General features: G+C 42.4%; 1 protein-coding gene across 3 annotated transcripts in view; it reads right to left on the reverse strand.

The window, feature by feature from the left end:
• Positions 1 to 15,658, reverse strand: part of SVOPL (SVOP like) — a 321,589-nt gene that overhangs the window by 84,806 nt on the left and 221,125 nt on the right. For all 3 annotated transcript variants that reach the window (XM_085652034.1, XM_085652032.1, XM_085652033.1), the window contains one exon: positions 2,729 to 2,802. In XM_085652034.1, coding sequence (XP_085508160.1) covers positions 2,729 to 2,802 — 74 coding nt within the window. The remainder of the gene's footprint in view (positions 1 to 2,728; positions 2,803 to 15,658) is intronic.

Consider the following 15,658-nt stretch of genomic DNA (forward strand, 5'->3'; position numbering starts at 1 on the left):
GATCGAATTGGATGATGAAGCAAAATAATTTACATGGTTGTGACCCTGAGGGAATGCTTCAGTTCTGTAGAATGTCAGTAGTCCTAGCAAGTGCCTTAATGACTTAAACTCTGAATGACATACAAGGCGGGGTGGTCTTCCAGGATGACATCCTTTTATTTGGCAGGAATATTCCCCCTTTCTGCATACATTCACATATGTACTTACCTTTCACCTTGGATGTTGGAGTCTTCTTAACAATCATGGAATCATAGGAGTCTCACCAGGTGACACCTGCAGCGATAACCCCAAGTGGAATTACACCACATGCCATTACAAGTGCATCTAGGCCCAGGAGGAGCAGAAAATAGCCCCCCAGGTAGGCTGAAGGCTTCTGGAACCCTACAATCCTTTACCCCATACCTGCACCCCTCCAAAAGCCCTTCCACTGTCACTCTCCATCTGTCCTGAGCAAGTAAAAATGTCGGCAGTTTTCTCCTAAAAATGGGGGCAAATGTACATAAAAGGACCTGGTAAGATTAGGTCTGTGCAATTATTCTCTATTCTAGATTTTTTCAATTTGGTGCTGAGATACTGTCTGGAATTGGAGATTCTGGCTCCTCAGTGTCCCCACACAAACTTCCAGAAATCTCATAATGATGGCCTCAGCAGTGGCTAGACATAATCATTAAAATGCGACCTATGTGCTGATGGGTCCCGGTCCTGTGTAGTGTGGCCTAAGGTGCACATGACCATCCACACCTCGATGAGACTGCGGGAAGAGATGCGCAGAAGAGTAGCCTCCATAGGTGCAGTGGCGCTGGGGCCCAGAGCCCCGAGGGACCCACGGAATCCTATTATTCCTGTGCTTTACAAACAAATAACAGCCATGGGGGACATTTTCTACCTTATACTAGGGCTCATGACACACTGCCTACGATACTGGAGATAAGCTGCATTTTACGTAGGTTGTACATTGGATTATATAGTTTAGTGTGTTATGATCCTGCTACAGAAATTAACTTGTAGTCTGTGCTTGCAGGTTCGAATCCTGAGTGTTTAAATGGGTCTCTCCTCTTTATGAGCTCAGTATATTGAGTAGCGAGTTATATACTATTATTAGTTCAATTAAAAGCACACAAGAAACATCTCATTTGGGGGTGCCTGCTACGCAAGTGGTCAATATAGGACAATAGGACACATCATCAGCTCATTAAGACTTCCCTGATTGAGTTCTGTGCTGGGAAGTTAATCCTAATACAGCACCTGCTGCCGCTCTGCATCTCTTTTGTGAAGCAAACCTGATGCAAAGTGTTAGTACGTCTGGGCCAATATCACTAGACCAGGAAAAATAGAATGAAATCCCACTGAAGATGAAATGTTTCTCTTTTCAAGCTTGACATATTATAGCCTCTGTGCTTTTATCAGAGGCTCTACACAATCTGCAACACACATTTTCACTTTAGATGGCTCTGCCTGCATCACATTGTATTCACAGAAGTATGACAACTCATCTTTTAGAAATCGATCACTTCATAAACATCCAATAAATTCATAGCTTCAATTGAAAAATCAAGGCTGTCTATTTTGATACATATCATTTCTTTATTAAATGTGTCCTTTTCGTGTTTAAACTTTCTAAGACTTTGGCATAGGCGAGGTGAATATATATTGATACGTGTCTGGGGGAAATATGAAAATAAATATCAGCTGCTTGCAAAAGTGAATTAACGAGCCCATATTCGAAAAAACTTTTAATTGAAATAACTAAGGCTAATGTGGGCAAAGTACGTAGGGAAATAACTTCATATATGCAGATTATGTTGTATGTTTCATGAAATGGTTTAATGACTCGAGACAGCGGATTCACAAACGCATTTATGAATACAGGAAGTAGCACTGCAGGGGTACTCTTTCACATGTTCCTACATGCCCTTATAAATCGGCCCCAAAATGTCGAACTCCCCATTAGGGCTCAGTCCTTTTGATTGTAAATGAATATTCTGAATATTCAGTGAATAGTCCCGTTGTAGGTGTTTTGTGGCCATTCACAGAGGCATGTAAGAATGTGTACAAGAGTCCTACAAGAGTATTACTTTATGCACTCCAAAATGCCTTTGTGAATCGGTCCCTTAATGTGTTAAAGTGTGAGGTTGCAATTGTACTTTTTCACAATATCACATCATATTACATATTAAACAATTGACAACTCACACCCTCGTCCCCCCACCCCGCTCAGCTGAGGGCTCCATTTGGCAGCTCAGAAATGCTGCATGCTTCCTACTCTGTATATACTTCCAGCTGTGAGAAACTGACTTTCTATCCAGGCTGCCTCTGCCTCAAAGCATTGAATGACTTTATCAGCTGAGAAGCAATCTACTATTTTCAGTTCCTCATCACCTTTATAGACAAAAGTCATGGTATCATTTTCCATGCAACCTCTGCTTACTCAGAGGCACTGTATCCCTTCTGATTCTACCTCTCCCTCACAGGTGGGAGACACTGCACCTCTTCTCGTTACACCTCTATTTCACATCTGAGGGGAACCATATCACGTCATTCCATCGCTACATTCATTGCACATTTATCACAATTCTTACACACTCTTAACCAAGGTAATTTTTATTGGTTTCCATTGAACAACATGTGTCCCTTGCAATTCACATCTTCATCAGAAATTGTGCATTTCAGTTTCATATTCTACATAATCTACAAAGAAAATATGAAAAGAGATATTGACTAAACATACCATATGATCCATAACTGTAATGTTGTCCTTAGGTATTTGCTGTGCAAGACATCTATAAATTTCCCTCTTTCCTCCTAAAATAAATGCAATAAAGGCTTATAATTACAGCAATTCACATATCACATCAACATTACCTGATCACCCATTCAACAATCCTAAACATAATTGTGCGATATGCTGGTCTACTTTTCACCTCATTACACATATGTCCAGTAGCTACAGGAGAAAATCTAATATCGCAGTTAGGGATCCTGCATCGTATCTCAATGATATTATTCCCACTCAAATCATAAAATACTGTCATAATTGTTCTAAGAAGCATCTATTGAAAAATTCTCCTTACAAATTTATTTAGTTAACTATATTTTAAACCCCATAGACGTCAGTATAGTCTTATAATCCGCTGCAAGGGGCATAGCAGTTGTGAAAGGCCCTTAACTGGAGTAATAGAGGGGAGGGCCTGTAACGAGATTGAGGACCTTTGATGGAGCAAGGACTCGTATAAAAGAGACTTGCTCGGAAACAATCCTCTCAAATAACTTGTAATACCGTAATTGTGTTAGTAAATACTAATAATGCACAAGAAAATCCGTACACTGAAGCTTGAGGGAAGCTTGCATATGTGGCGTACTAACAAGTAACCCGAGAGTGATTAAAAATGGCTGCTAACGCAGGAATTTTTACTGCGCATGCGTCAACTACATCTACGTAGTAATGACGTACCTTTGCTTTGGAGGGAAATCTTTGCAGCTGCGCAAACGCTTTCAAAATGGCCACTTGGAACTCACATGTTAATGCGCATTCTTATGCTGAAACTAACCCTGCAAAATTAATAAAACGCTAATGCGAAAGATTTATATAAGTAAATGGGAATAGAGTAGGGATAAGTGGTATACAGTGAAATCATTTATTTTTGATTTTAATACTCTCTTTCTTTGACCTCTCTATTAGTTTGGGCCTCCGTGTGGGGCTGAAGCTTGCACATCATGTGACCATTTCACATGCGCAGTTGTAACGACCCAGGAGCTGCGATGCAAAGCCTTGAATGTCATCCAAAAGAAAACAGTAACATGCCCTGGGAACAAGCATGATGTCCTGAGAACGGAAAGGATTTTAAATAAAATTGCATACATTGTATTGATTAACTTGTGAATACAGGTGGGAAATAAAACATGGGAAAGTAAATTAAGTGGAGGGAACATAGAACAATGAGCTTAAAGAAAAGTATTAAACATAGCATTGTGTGATGATCATCTCCCCTTTTTCTGTCCAATCAGAGTTAGGAGTTTCGTAAATTCGAAACATTTAGGGGTGGTTCATGCCATTAGAAAGGTATAATAGAGGTAGGTTAGTTAGATTAGTTAACGCAGAGAGACGGAGAATGCTGAGAGACCAAGATGCTGTCTGAAAAATAAGAAAATACTGAAGAAGACTTAGAACATTTGAGCCAATTAATTAGAAGAACATCGCGGAAGAATCGAGGAGGCACATTATAGAAGAACATCGCGGAAGAATCGAGGAGGCACATAATAGAAGGAGATCGCGGAAGAATCGAGGAGGAAGATAGTGTCAGAGAGGGGTGCGGCGCAGGCGTCATATCTAGAAGAGGTCATCTATCCTGTCCTGAATCGTGTCCTGAGCCTTTGTCGCCTGATCTGTCCCAGGGGACCTTTTCCAATCCCTTGGGCAAGGGGTTGGTTTCCACACCATACTAGGTAAATATAATTCTGTGTAGTATGTCAATGTACTGTTCTCTCTTTTCCTCCCTATTCAGGTACTGTCATCGTAATAACTTTGTTTAGCGATTATTCTGATGGAATCACTTTCCTTTCCTCCCCTTGCCAAAGCTAGTGTTCTAACCGTATGTTGGTTCTTGGCTCACATGAATTTATTAGATAAACAATTTAAACTCTCCCAAGTCTGTGGTTATTTAATAAAGGTTTATGATAAGTAATTTTTCATCTATATAGTTAACTAAAAGGTTCATTGACCAGAGGAAAATACATTGGATCAAGAGGTTTGGTAAGAAACAATTAGATAAAAATTCACCACGCAGGTATTAGCACAATAAATTGACCCCAGCGGTATTTATTAGCCTACATGAATGAGTGTATTTATGGGCCCAAGTGAATGTATCACCTTTAACAACCAGAATAGCCAAAGGCACAAGGGCTATAAGGCTATTAGAATAGTCCACCCCTTCAGGGTAGAATGTTCTAAATTAAAAAGGGAGAAACAGAAAGACAAACATTATAATGCTATAGCAGGAGGGCTTATACCAGCCATTTTTATCCTTTTTGTCTTCACTGTAGCTCCGAACGTTCCAATGTTCTGACAAAAAATAGTGCTTATTTTAAAAAATAGGATAAGCTAAAAACGCAGATAAAAATGTTCATTTCATTACCCTAACAATAACCACCATTTAATGAATATTACAGAATTGGAGGTGTTAAAGGATATTTAAAGCCCTGTGCTGCTTCTACCCATGGTGCCAGTAACCCACCTGGTCTCTAAATTAAGGGGTACATCTACCATTTTTTCATGCAACGTGACACAGAAAAGGAACTTGCTGTGCCCTGTTGCATGATAGGCAGAAATGTGCTATATTCACAAAGACATGGAGCATTTCTGCACTCACCTTGCACTGGAGCACTCTGTGCTGCCTAGTGCCAACGTAACCACTCTTGCACCATGGTGCAAGGATGCCTGTGTTAAAGTAAGGATCGTTTTTGTGCAGGAAGGCACGCATCCTGCACAATGCATTCTGCAGCTCACACGAAAAGAGGAAGTACCGGGGAGAAATAAAGATATTTCTCTTCCTTATGTCTGTGTCAGGAATGTGCAACATTTTGGAGCAAACCCAGGTTTAGAAGTCTTTGTAAATCTGGGCTTGTGTCAAAATACATGGGTGGATGCTGGAATGCCCATGCTCCGCCCATGTATCGCCAACCCGATACACAATACAGAAAGGGACTGCTATGCACTGCCATGCAGTACTTAACCACTTACAGACACGCAAAGTGGATTTGCATGGCGTATATCTACATTTGTTTAATGTTATACAACACAAGTCGGTTAAAATAGAAGTACTTTTCTTAATTCAAAGTCTCTTAAAAATGGTTATAATATATGTGTACATAAATCTCTTGATCCTTTACAACAAAAGATATCAAAAGCTCAAAGTTCATCCGGTGTCGATAAATAATTCTCTGCCAATCACTTTTTTTCATTCCGGGATTACAGATATTCATGATTTACAGCCAACTCAATGTTTAACTCAACTCAAAATGCAGTATTTCTATCATACCTATGGGCTATTTTCGAATTAAATCTACCACCTTTCTCCCCTGTCTTTTTGCCTCTCTCCTTTTGCCGCTCAGCGCTTGCCGCTTTGTATTTTTTCTCACTCTCTCAGCTCCTCACTCAATCTCTCACTCTCACTTTAGTATCTCTTTTGCAAACACTTCTGACTCTTTTCAGGTCCTTTTGCCTCTTTTTTCCTCACTCTATCAACTCTTCACTCACTCTCTCACTCTCTACATTTGCTTTCCTTGTTGCCTCTTTAAACTCTTTTCTTACCTGCTGCCTTTGTTTTTGCGTTTTCACTCTGCCCCTTTTTCTGCTTTTTCTCTCTTGCGCCATTTTGCTGTTTCTGCTATTTTTCGTCTCCATAGCTTTTTTCCAGCCTTAGTGCCGGCCCCGTGCCACGCTCTCACCTGCTTTTTTTCTGTGCCAACTCCACTCTCACGTCTGATACTCCGCAACCCTTCCCCCCCTTACCCCTCCACCCACTGTCCCTCCTCTCGGACCCTCTTAATGGCAGCCGCAGCACAGCCGCGCCACTAGTGCACAGAAGGTGTGCAATAGGCAAACCATTCAGTGCCTAGCCCAAGCCCAGCACCAGGAGCCCTGGTCCTTCACAATCCCTGCACAGACTCTACCTCACTGCCGCCCTCCAGGCCCTGAAACCTGGTAGCATCTCCCTATGCTGCCTCCTGGCCCCCCTGGTAACTTCTGAAGATGTGCTCTCCTGAGTCACCTAGCACTTCTCCTGTGCCCCTAGTACCCTTCTTTTCCTCTCCTTCCTTGCCAGACTTGCACACCTGCAACACAGACACACACAACACCCAACCTACACTGGCCTGGGCCCTCATGAAGAATTGCTTACCAAACACAGCATCACAATATGTGATCTCCTACACAACCTCTTTCCCGACCTACTCTTCCTCACTGAGACCTCGCTTGCATTGATCTCATCTCCGAACATTGCGATAGCAATCCCCCCCCCCCCCCCAGGCTACAAGAAGGCAAGACTGGATAGAACAGAACCTACAAACCCAGGGAGGGAATCGCAATCATCTAAAAGGCTGCACCGCTAAACCTGAGGCCTGTGTACCGCTGGGGGTTCACAGCACTTATTCAGGGGGCCCTCAACTGTTTAGAAAATGAAATAATATTAACAGATTAATTCAGTGCATTTACATAAAGAAGCAAAATGTATCTTTGAACCTGTTAAAACGTTCTGTAAATGTGAAGGGAATCGAAATTGGAGGCTAAAAATGAAGTTCGTATCCTCAGATCAATTCAGGGAAACAGTGCAAGTGCATCAGACAGAATATAGGATGGGTGATGGGCGGTCTCAATTGAATTCAGAAAAGCTACACCCTTCCATCAGGCAACTGTCGTCCATCAAAACAGTTCCTTAGCTGTTCAGAATTACTACCCTGGTCCAGCAATAGTGAAATGACCAGCTGAGTGTCTTCAGCATAGGACCTTAGAATAAAACTGAAAGAGTTCACAATATCGACTACAGGGCAAACTTGGAAATTGAAAAGAGTTGGCCTTAAAGAGGTTCCCAGTGGAACCTCGCAGGCCATTAGAAGAGTGGTAACACACAGGGGCTTTTCATAGACTTGGAAACATCAGTCTTTTAAGAAGGAGGCAAACCATTTCCAGACCTTACTATTAATCCCACAGTGATGGAGTCTGAAAAAGAGAATGTTATGAGATACAGTATTAAAAGCGGCGCTCAAAAGAAGGAAGATGATAACAAAAGAATCGCCCTGATCAAGCGCCTCTCTAAGAGCTTCTTACACTGCCAGTGAAGCCAACTCCGTGCTGTAGTGAGGGCGAAAACCTGACTGAGAGAAGTGAAGAAGATGATTCTCTTCAAGATAATCCAACAATTGATGATTAATATATATATCATGATCTTGGTAGGGAGCGAAAGAAGAGATATTGGTCGATAATTTTCCAAAGATGCCAGGTTCACCGATGGTTTCTTCAGGAGTGGTTTGATCACAGCATGTTTTAGGTCATAGAGACCACTGCTGTAGAACCAGAGAGATTGAGAAGATCTCTCAATGTCAGAAAAATAACAGAGGCAGAAAAGTGTGGAGAAAGTGAGAGAGGTGCGATCGGTGGACCTCTGTTGTAAAAACCACCCCTCAAAGGCTCCAGTCCACCGGGGAAATGCCTGGTGAAAATAACGGTTGTTTATTTACATGCAAGGTGTAGTGGGTGGGTGCATGGGGTTGTGACTCACTTAATTGGGCCCAGTTCCTGAATCTGTCCTTACAACCGGTAATGACCGAGCAAAGCATTTGGATTGCATGGTTATGCCTGAAATTGATGCTAGTGTATCCTATGTGGTTATAGTGAATTTAGTATAGGGTCTATGAGGATTCTTGATTGCAAAGTTATGAAGTCAACAGTTATTACAGCAAGCAAAAAGCATTTACTTTATGGAAGTTGTCACTCTTGGCTGGTGTGACTTCCTGTGTTGTGACAAAATGGTGACAGAGTATGCCTAATGGGGGTGTAGTGCATTTGTGGCTTGCCTTACAGCCACTTCTTTATGCCATGGTGTGTGAACGTAATGGTCATTATGGCAAGTGGAAATCCATTTACTCCATATAAGTCTCTTGACTTGTGTTGTTTCCTGTGGTGTGTGGGGAAAATTGACATAGCATGCCATATGGGGTTTGAGTGTGTTTGTAACTTGCCACAAAGCCTTGCAGATGAATGGTTGTGAAACACTAAGTTAAGGGCATATTTACCAAAAAATCATGCAGCGTAGCAAGTCACCTTGCTGCACTGTGCTGCGTGATAGGGAAAGGGCAGGAATGCGCCATACTTAACAATATACAGCACATTCCTGTCATTTCTCATCGTTAGCTAACAATGTGCTACCCAGATACAATGCAGGCACCCTTGCACCTTGGTGATAGGATGCCTGTGTCGTAAACAGGATTGTTTTTGTGCAGGAAGGGGTACATTTCTGCACACAAACAATCCCCAAAGGCATATTCCTCTTTCTATGTGTGCTTCAGAATGCAGCACACATAGAAAGATAAAGTAACGAGGAGAACTAAAGATATTCCTCTTTGCTATGCCTCACCTGGGGATGCGTAGCATTTTGATGCATTCCCAGGTTTACCAGATTTGCGCTGCGTTACTATAGAGTTATCAAGCCATGCATGGTGGCCTTGCGTGGCTTGATACATCACACTTAAGAGTTGCATCGCTCTTGCGTCCAGTTGCGTGGTGCAAGGGTGACGCACCTCCTACATAAATATGCCCCTACGTCTCTAAAGGGAACCTTTGATATAAACTTTTCTCCGCTGGCATGGCCTGAGATGTCTTTCGTTTAAGGCATAGTGTGGAATCTCAACATATTTGACAGGTTTTTGATCACATCCATGGGCAGGTGGTACTTACACACAAGGAAGTAATCCCCATGACTCAGAGCCTGATTTAAGTTTGGCAGATGAGCGCTCTGTCACAAATGGGACCGAAAGCATATTCGCCCTACTACAGGCGCATTATGATACTCGTCATGTTTGTGACAGAGAGCCCTCCCATCCCCTACACTCTAAATCCGGTCCTTTATCGGGCTCTTCTGTGCCTTTGAACCCTAAGGGTAGTGGCGGTTTGACTAAAACTTTATTTTTGGGACTTTACTGCCTCTGACAAATTTACCTGCATACTTCATTGTCATTTTGGAATCTTGCATAATATATACAATATATTTTATTAGTCTTTATTTGTATTTTAAGGTTTTTACTATTTCATAGCGCAGATATTATTACGCTCCCATTAAATATATCCTTTTGTGCTGCATTTTGTTTTATTACATGCTACTGATTCCACGTTGTCTATGTGTGGCCTTATGATGCTCCTTGGCCTTGTACACTCTACATAAAATCACAAAATAAATGAATATATGTTTTAGTGCTGAATAGTTCTTTTAGATCGTGAATTGTTTTCTGGGTGTTTGCTTCTGGCCTTGGCCTTATTTAGATACTGTTGTATGTCATGGACAGCCATGCAACTGCAATGTTTGCCTGGATGGGCGAGGAAGGTTAAACAAACGTGTTAGTAATCACAATCCGTGGCCTTCTGTTTTAAAAGGTGAAAACAATGTCTTTGATATTGTCAGCCAATACATCTCTGCTTCACAGCATCAACTAGACAGATGTTGTTGTCTATGTCCTTATGACTGGCACTGAGCTGCAACTACAAGCTGTGCTTCAATGAACCCTGTAACACTGGCACTTTAGAGGGGCGAGGTCTATGAGAGAGTGAAAGAGGAAAGGAAAGCTACCTGAGGCTTGAGTGCATTTGGGATTTGCTACAATGTTTTGCTAATAGATAGATGGCTGAGGCTTTGACAGGCTTCTGTTAATGACGTCCTCCTCTCACCTCATCTTTGCTGCATCCATGGAGTCTTCATCTATTAAACTGAAAAAAACTAGTAGACTAAGGACAGGTGCGAGCCAGGGGGGGACAGGTTTTTATTCCACAGTGCATTTCCCCAGTGGGCTGGAGCAGTCACGGCCGCCTCAATAAAGAGGTGGTGGGGCGGGTGAAGGGGGCGTGGGGGAAGAGCGCACGCGGGGGTTGTAATTAAAAAATTAATTATACTTACCTGGGGCTGCTCAGCACAGTCCTTCCTGGCACGTCTCGGACACCTTGCAATCCCCGCGCTGCTCTCACGTGAGAGCAGCCCCGTGATTGGTCTGAGCAGGAAGGAAAGACGCCCTGCTCAGACCAGGTAGCCTGTGGGGTTTCTCCAGCCTGGCTGCTCAATGCAACTGGGCTGGTGAAAACATAAATGCACGTGGGTTTTGGTCGACCTGAGACGGCCAGCCAAAACACATATGCCCACTTAGGGAGTGGAGTGTACGTCGCGCTCCTCCTCCCAGTGCATCACTCCTCCCTTTGCAAGCTGGCTCAGCCAGAAAATGAATAATAAAACAACGACATTGTTTCATTATCCATTTACTGGCTCTGAGGCTGGCAGTGGGGCATTGCTCCTTCGCCATTGCGGAGGAGCCGCCACTGGGCTGGAGCCATTAGAGGCTGATTTGAAAGTCCTGGTCCCTCTGTCACATTCCCCAGTTCCTCGAGGTTAATCGCAACAGGCACAAGGAGGTTTCAAGAGAGAAAGAAAGAGAGGAAGGGAAAAAGAGGGAATGTAGATATAAAGCGAGAAGAGAGAGAAGGAGAGAAAGGGAGCAGATGGATAGAAAGAGAGAGACTGAGCGAGGAGACAAAAGGAGTAGGGGTGGTTTGAGCATTTTTGCCAGGGCTGGTTTTGGTTCCTCAGTTCGGCCCTTGTGCGAGCCCCAGTGTTGGTGATTTTGTGTATGTTAACAACACATTTATTTACGTGTTTGATGATAGTGCTATTGGAAGAAATCAAAGAATCTGGCTGAGTTTCTGGTCTACATGCTGATTGAGATTTATTTATGTTGCTCTTGAGTGGTCTAGGGAGCTCAAGAACATAATTAACATAATTACTGTCCATCTTAGTGCAAAATAAATAGATGGAGCTATTTAGACATTCGAATTTCAGATGCAGCTCCAGACCAGGTCAATACAACATGGGTGGGATTATGGGGGGGGAGGGTCTGAGGAAGTCAGTCATCTTTTAGATCATGTTCTCGCTCCCTGTGTTTGGGCGTGTTCCTTTTGCTGAAAGAAATGGTTCAAGGAGTTAGACCAGCAGATGAAGAAACAAACGTGATTTGGAAAGTGCAGCTGAGTGAAGCTGGACCTATGGAAAATACCATAATGAAGAAGGTGATTTGCGCCTAATCTTGATCTTGAAATGTATTATTTGGCTGAACAGCCGCAGCACGTGGTAGGATGGTTTGTAGGGCGTCACCTGAAAAAGGTCTGTTGGAGGGGATATGTTCTCAAGTGGCACTTGACCATCTCTCTTTGTGCTGTGTGACCCTCTTGAAGAAATGTCCCTACTTGTTCCACCTCATGGGACAAATCTGGAACTGGTTAGTAAAGAAAGCCATTCAGAACCAGGAGATACCCTTCTCCAGTATCTTCAAACAAGCAATGCCTAAGCCTACCGTTCTGGCGTTAGCTGCTAGCCTTTTGGCATTGTCAATGCTTGATTTTTTGCTTTATTATGTTTTTTGCAAACCTTTAATGTTGGGGAACCTGCTGGGCTTTCGTCAATTAAAAAAAAATATATATAAAGCACTGTTTAAAAGCAAAAATATTTTTTTGCCTCAAAAAGCGCACAGTGCTTGTATAGTGCCTAGCTCTGAATGGAGCTATTTTATGTGCAGACATGAAATGGAAGAATGCCGCCACTCATAGGGAAGTTAGCCAGAGGCTGAAGAGGGCTGACCCATTGCCCCATGATGTATGCTGTAGTGGGGGAATGGAAACATGAATGACATATTAACAGGCCAATAGAAGAAGAGGGCTGGCTAAAAGCCCCTAAAAGTATATTATAGCTATACTTTTAGAATAAGCAAAAGGTTTTGGCTAGTGTCAAACCTAAAAATGAGTGAATTCATGATTGTCGATAAACAGAGTGGGGGCTGTACAGAAATGGATGAAGACGCAGGTCGTCGTCCAGACAGTTCAGTTCCTGGAATATTCTAGACTTTAAACAATGGCATAACATTGCTTACAAGATCTAGGCTGGTTTCCAAGATGTAACAGAGAAGAAACAAAAGGCAGAAAATGCTATTACACGTAGAGGGCTAGACTTATTTTACTACTACATTGTGCATTACAAACTGATCTGCAACACCCTAGGCAGATATTGAAAGGTAAATGGGGTGCTGATTGCTCTGAGACACTAATGGAAAGGGAGTGTGCTCCAACCTGTAGTCACATTAAGAAGGTTTCCAGTAATGTTTGATTTAAATAATGCAATTTCATTTTTCTACATAGGATACAGTTATCATAGTAAGATATATCTAGACCGTCTCTCAGCATGCCCTATGTGCAAAAGGGTTGCAGCGGGTTCCATGATGTATGCCCAGTAGTAAAGTAATACGGAGAAGAAATTGTGGAAATTTGATGGTATTGCTGAACAATTAATCACTTTAGAGTCTAAGAGATACTTAAAGAGTTTAGTCCCTTTTATCAAATAGAGCTAACAATCAACCTACGTTAATGGTGCTGGGTCATTATTGGCAAAAAGAATGCTAGAAATACATTGGCTTCAACAAGCCATAGGAAACTGACTTAAAGATAAAGGGGGTCATTCTGATGGCGGTGGGACCGCATCCGATGGTCCGACCGACGCATTACAATGCGTGCCTTCGGAGGCAGCAGGCAGAGGGACAGTCCGCGCTTTCTGATGGGTTCAAGGAGTCCGTCGGCCTGTCGGAGGGTCAGTTATTTCTGCAATAGGGATGGTGCCTTCTCAGGCACCGCCGTAGGGATTACACTGTCCCTTTCCGCCTTCTCTTTCATGATGGTTCGACCGCCAAGAAATGGCATGCGGAAATTGACTTTGGGTGTCCCTAGCAGGCCCTCCTTCCGCCCTGCCACTCCAATATGGGCCCTGGAGAGAAACTATGGTGCATTCCTAAACATCCCTGCACTGTGTGGCAGGCACCGCATGGTAAATGGGATATTTCAAAGTGTATATTTTCTATTGTGGCTTGTGCTGCAGCCCGCAGCACAAGCCACAATAGAAAATATAGAATTTGCGACCGCCGTGAAGGCGGTCGCATTGTAATAAGGGAAGGGGGACCGCAGACTCCTTGTCGGGTGGTCCCACTTACACTACGGTGCCGGTCGGACAAGAGTCCGACCGGCAACGTAATGATGACCTAAGTGTTTAAGCCGATATTCCAGGTTTGGTGTCTTTGGCTGGTCGCTCAGAGAATACTACATTCGTTAAAATTTAGAATAATGAAGAATCTGGCAATAAAGATGCTAGGTTAAGATGTGCCTCATATGAAGTATGCTTATTAAACTGGAACTACTTTGTGTTAGAGGATGCTAGCAAAGGAAAGGACCCTTAGCACAGATTAGAAACATTGACCTTAACCAGATGAATGATCTTGTTATTATTATGAAGCTAATGGAATAACATGTTCTACTGTAGGACCAATGTGCTGACCAATGTCCATGCAAAATTGTGTAATGTATGACTTCTTGACTAATCTGAGAGCTGTAACCTGCCATTGGGTTCCATCTGTTAACAGTTTTTGTGTTATGAAAAATCAGTACTAAAATAAGATAGTGTCCTTGTGTGGACAGCTGGGGCCTATAGTCAAACATTGAAAGGTGTTTTGGACTGACCTGGAAGCCAGTGGAAGTGTCTGAGTGCTGGGATTATAAGGATGTGGATGCGACAATTCAACAGCCGCAACTCAGAAACAGATTCATAGTTCCAATGATCTAATTTAAATCTCATTTGGCACAGATTATGGGAGATATTTAGCGTTTGGAGGATGCAAAATATATGTCAAATATATCCAGTTTTTGGTCCTCCCTATTTAGAAAATATTTCAATATATTCATTATAAATAGTACATACGGGACATCTGCCGATTTTAGTGGATTTCTTCCATCCGCTGAACTCTTAACTAACCCAGTGTGTTTGCTAGTTGTTCTCCGAGAAGAAAGGTTGACTCTGAATTGCCTGAAGTAATAGTTATTGAACCATTTTGCTTTATTCACTTTTCATGGTGATTGTAAGCACTGCAATGGTTTACCTTTTGGTAGCATGTTGTTTACGGTGCATCAATTGTGAAGTATTTATAAGGTGGAAAACAGTTAAATTATTTGAGCTTTCATTCCATATGCATGTCCATAGCACACAACTGTTGGATATTTATCCTCCATGTTGGTGAAAACACCAATGAAAACATCGGTCAGACCAGTTTGCTCTCAGTTAGATGATTGACACCTTCCCTCAAGCCTTCAGATGTGCCCCAAAGGCCCTCCCACCATCCAGCTATCTAAGTTCCAAATCTTGGAGTTTCATTTGACCAGCATCTGATAATGGAGTCTCAAATGGGGGACATTTTAAGGTCTGGCTCTTTTTATGACAACTTCAGAAGCTGCTTCTATATTAGACATACCCACAGAACGTGAGTGCAGTAATTAATCTTATACTTTCAGTTAGATTATATAAATTATATTTATTTTTGACAGCCTTTATATCTAAATGCTGTCTGATGTTCCTGATGCTGCAGACCTCTGTAATCTGCATGCTAATGTGACTGAGATGTAGAGACCAGGCCACAACTGCCCTCAATCCCTCCACTGCCCACTAGCTGCAAAATGGATTGATTTAAAGGTTCTAAACTACACTTTTTACAAGATTGCCATCTTTTATGAAGGTTAAATTGACATCCTCCCAATATCTTTGAGATCAGTATCAGTTCTTCTTTTTAGAGTACAGCATGTAAGTGAGACCTGTTCTAGGTGCACGGATAATTCCTTAGATGGCACAGCCTCACCACCTATCAAACACAGCCCAGGCTTCTTCACTTTCCATCTGTTCTCCTCAAACTAATTTTTATCCATGACCAGTGATCACTCCTCAGGACTTGGTTCTCGGGCCACCTTTTTTTCCTCTCCAAGCACCATCACTCAAGTGAGATCATTTCATCTTTTGACTTCTATACCAACCTATATACCAAAAATATC

This window comes from Triturus cristatus, chromosome 4_1, assembly GCF_964204655.1.
Source record: "Triturus cristatus chromosome 4_1, aTriCri1.1, whole genome shotgun sequence".
Taxonomy (NCBI): domain Eukaryota; kingdom Metazoa; phylum Chordata; class Amphibia; order Caudata; family Salamandridae; genus Triturus; species Triturus cristatus.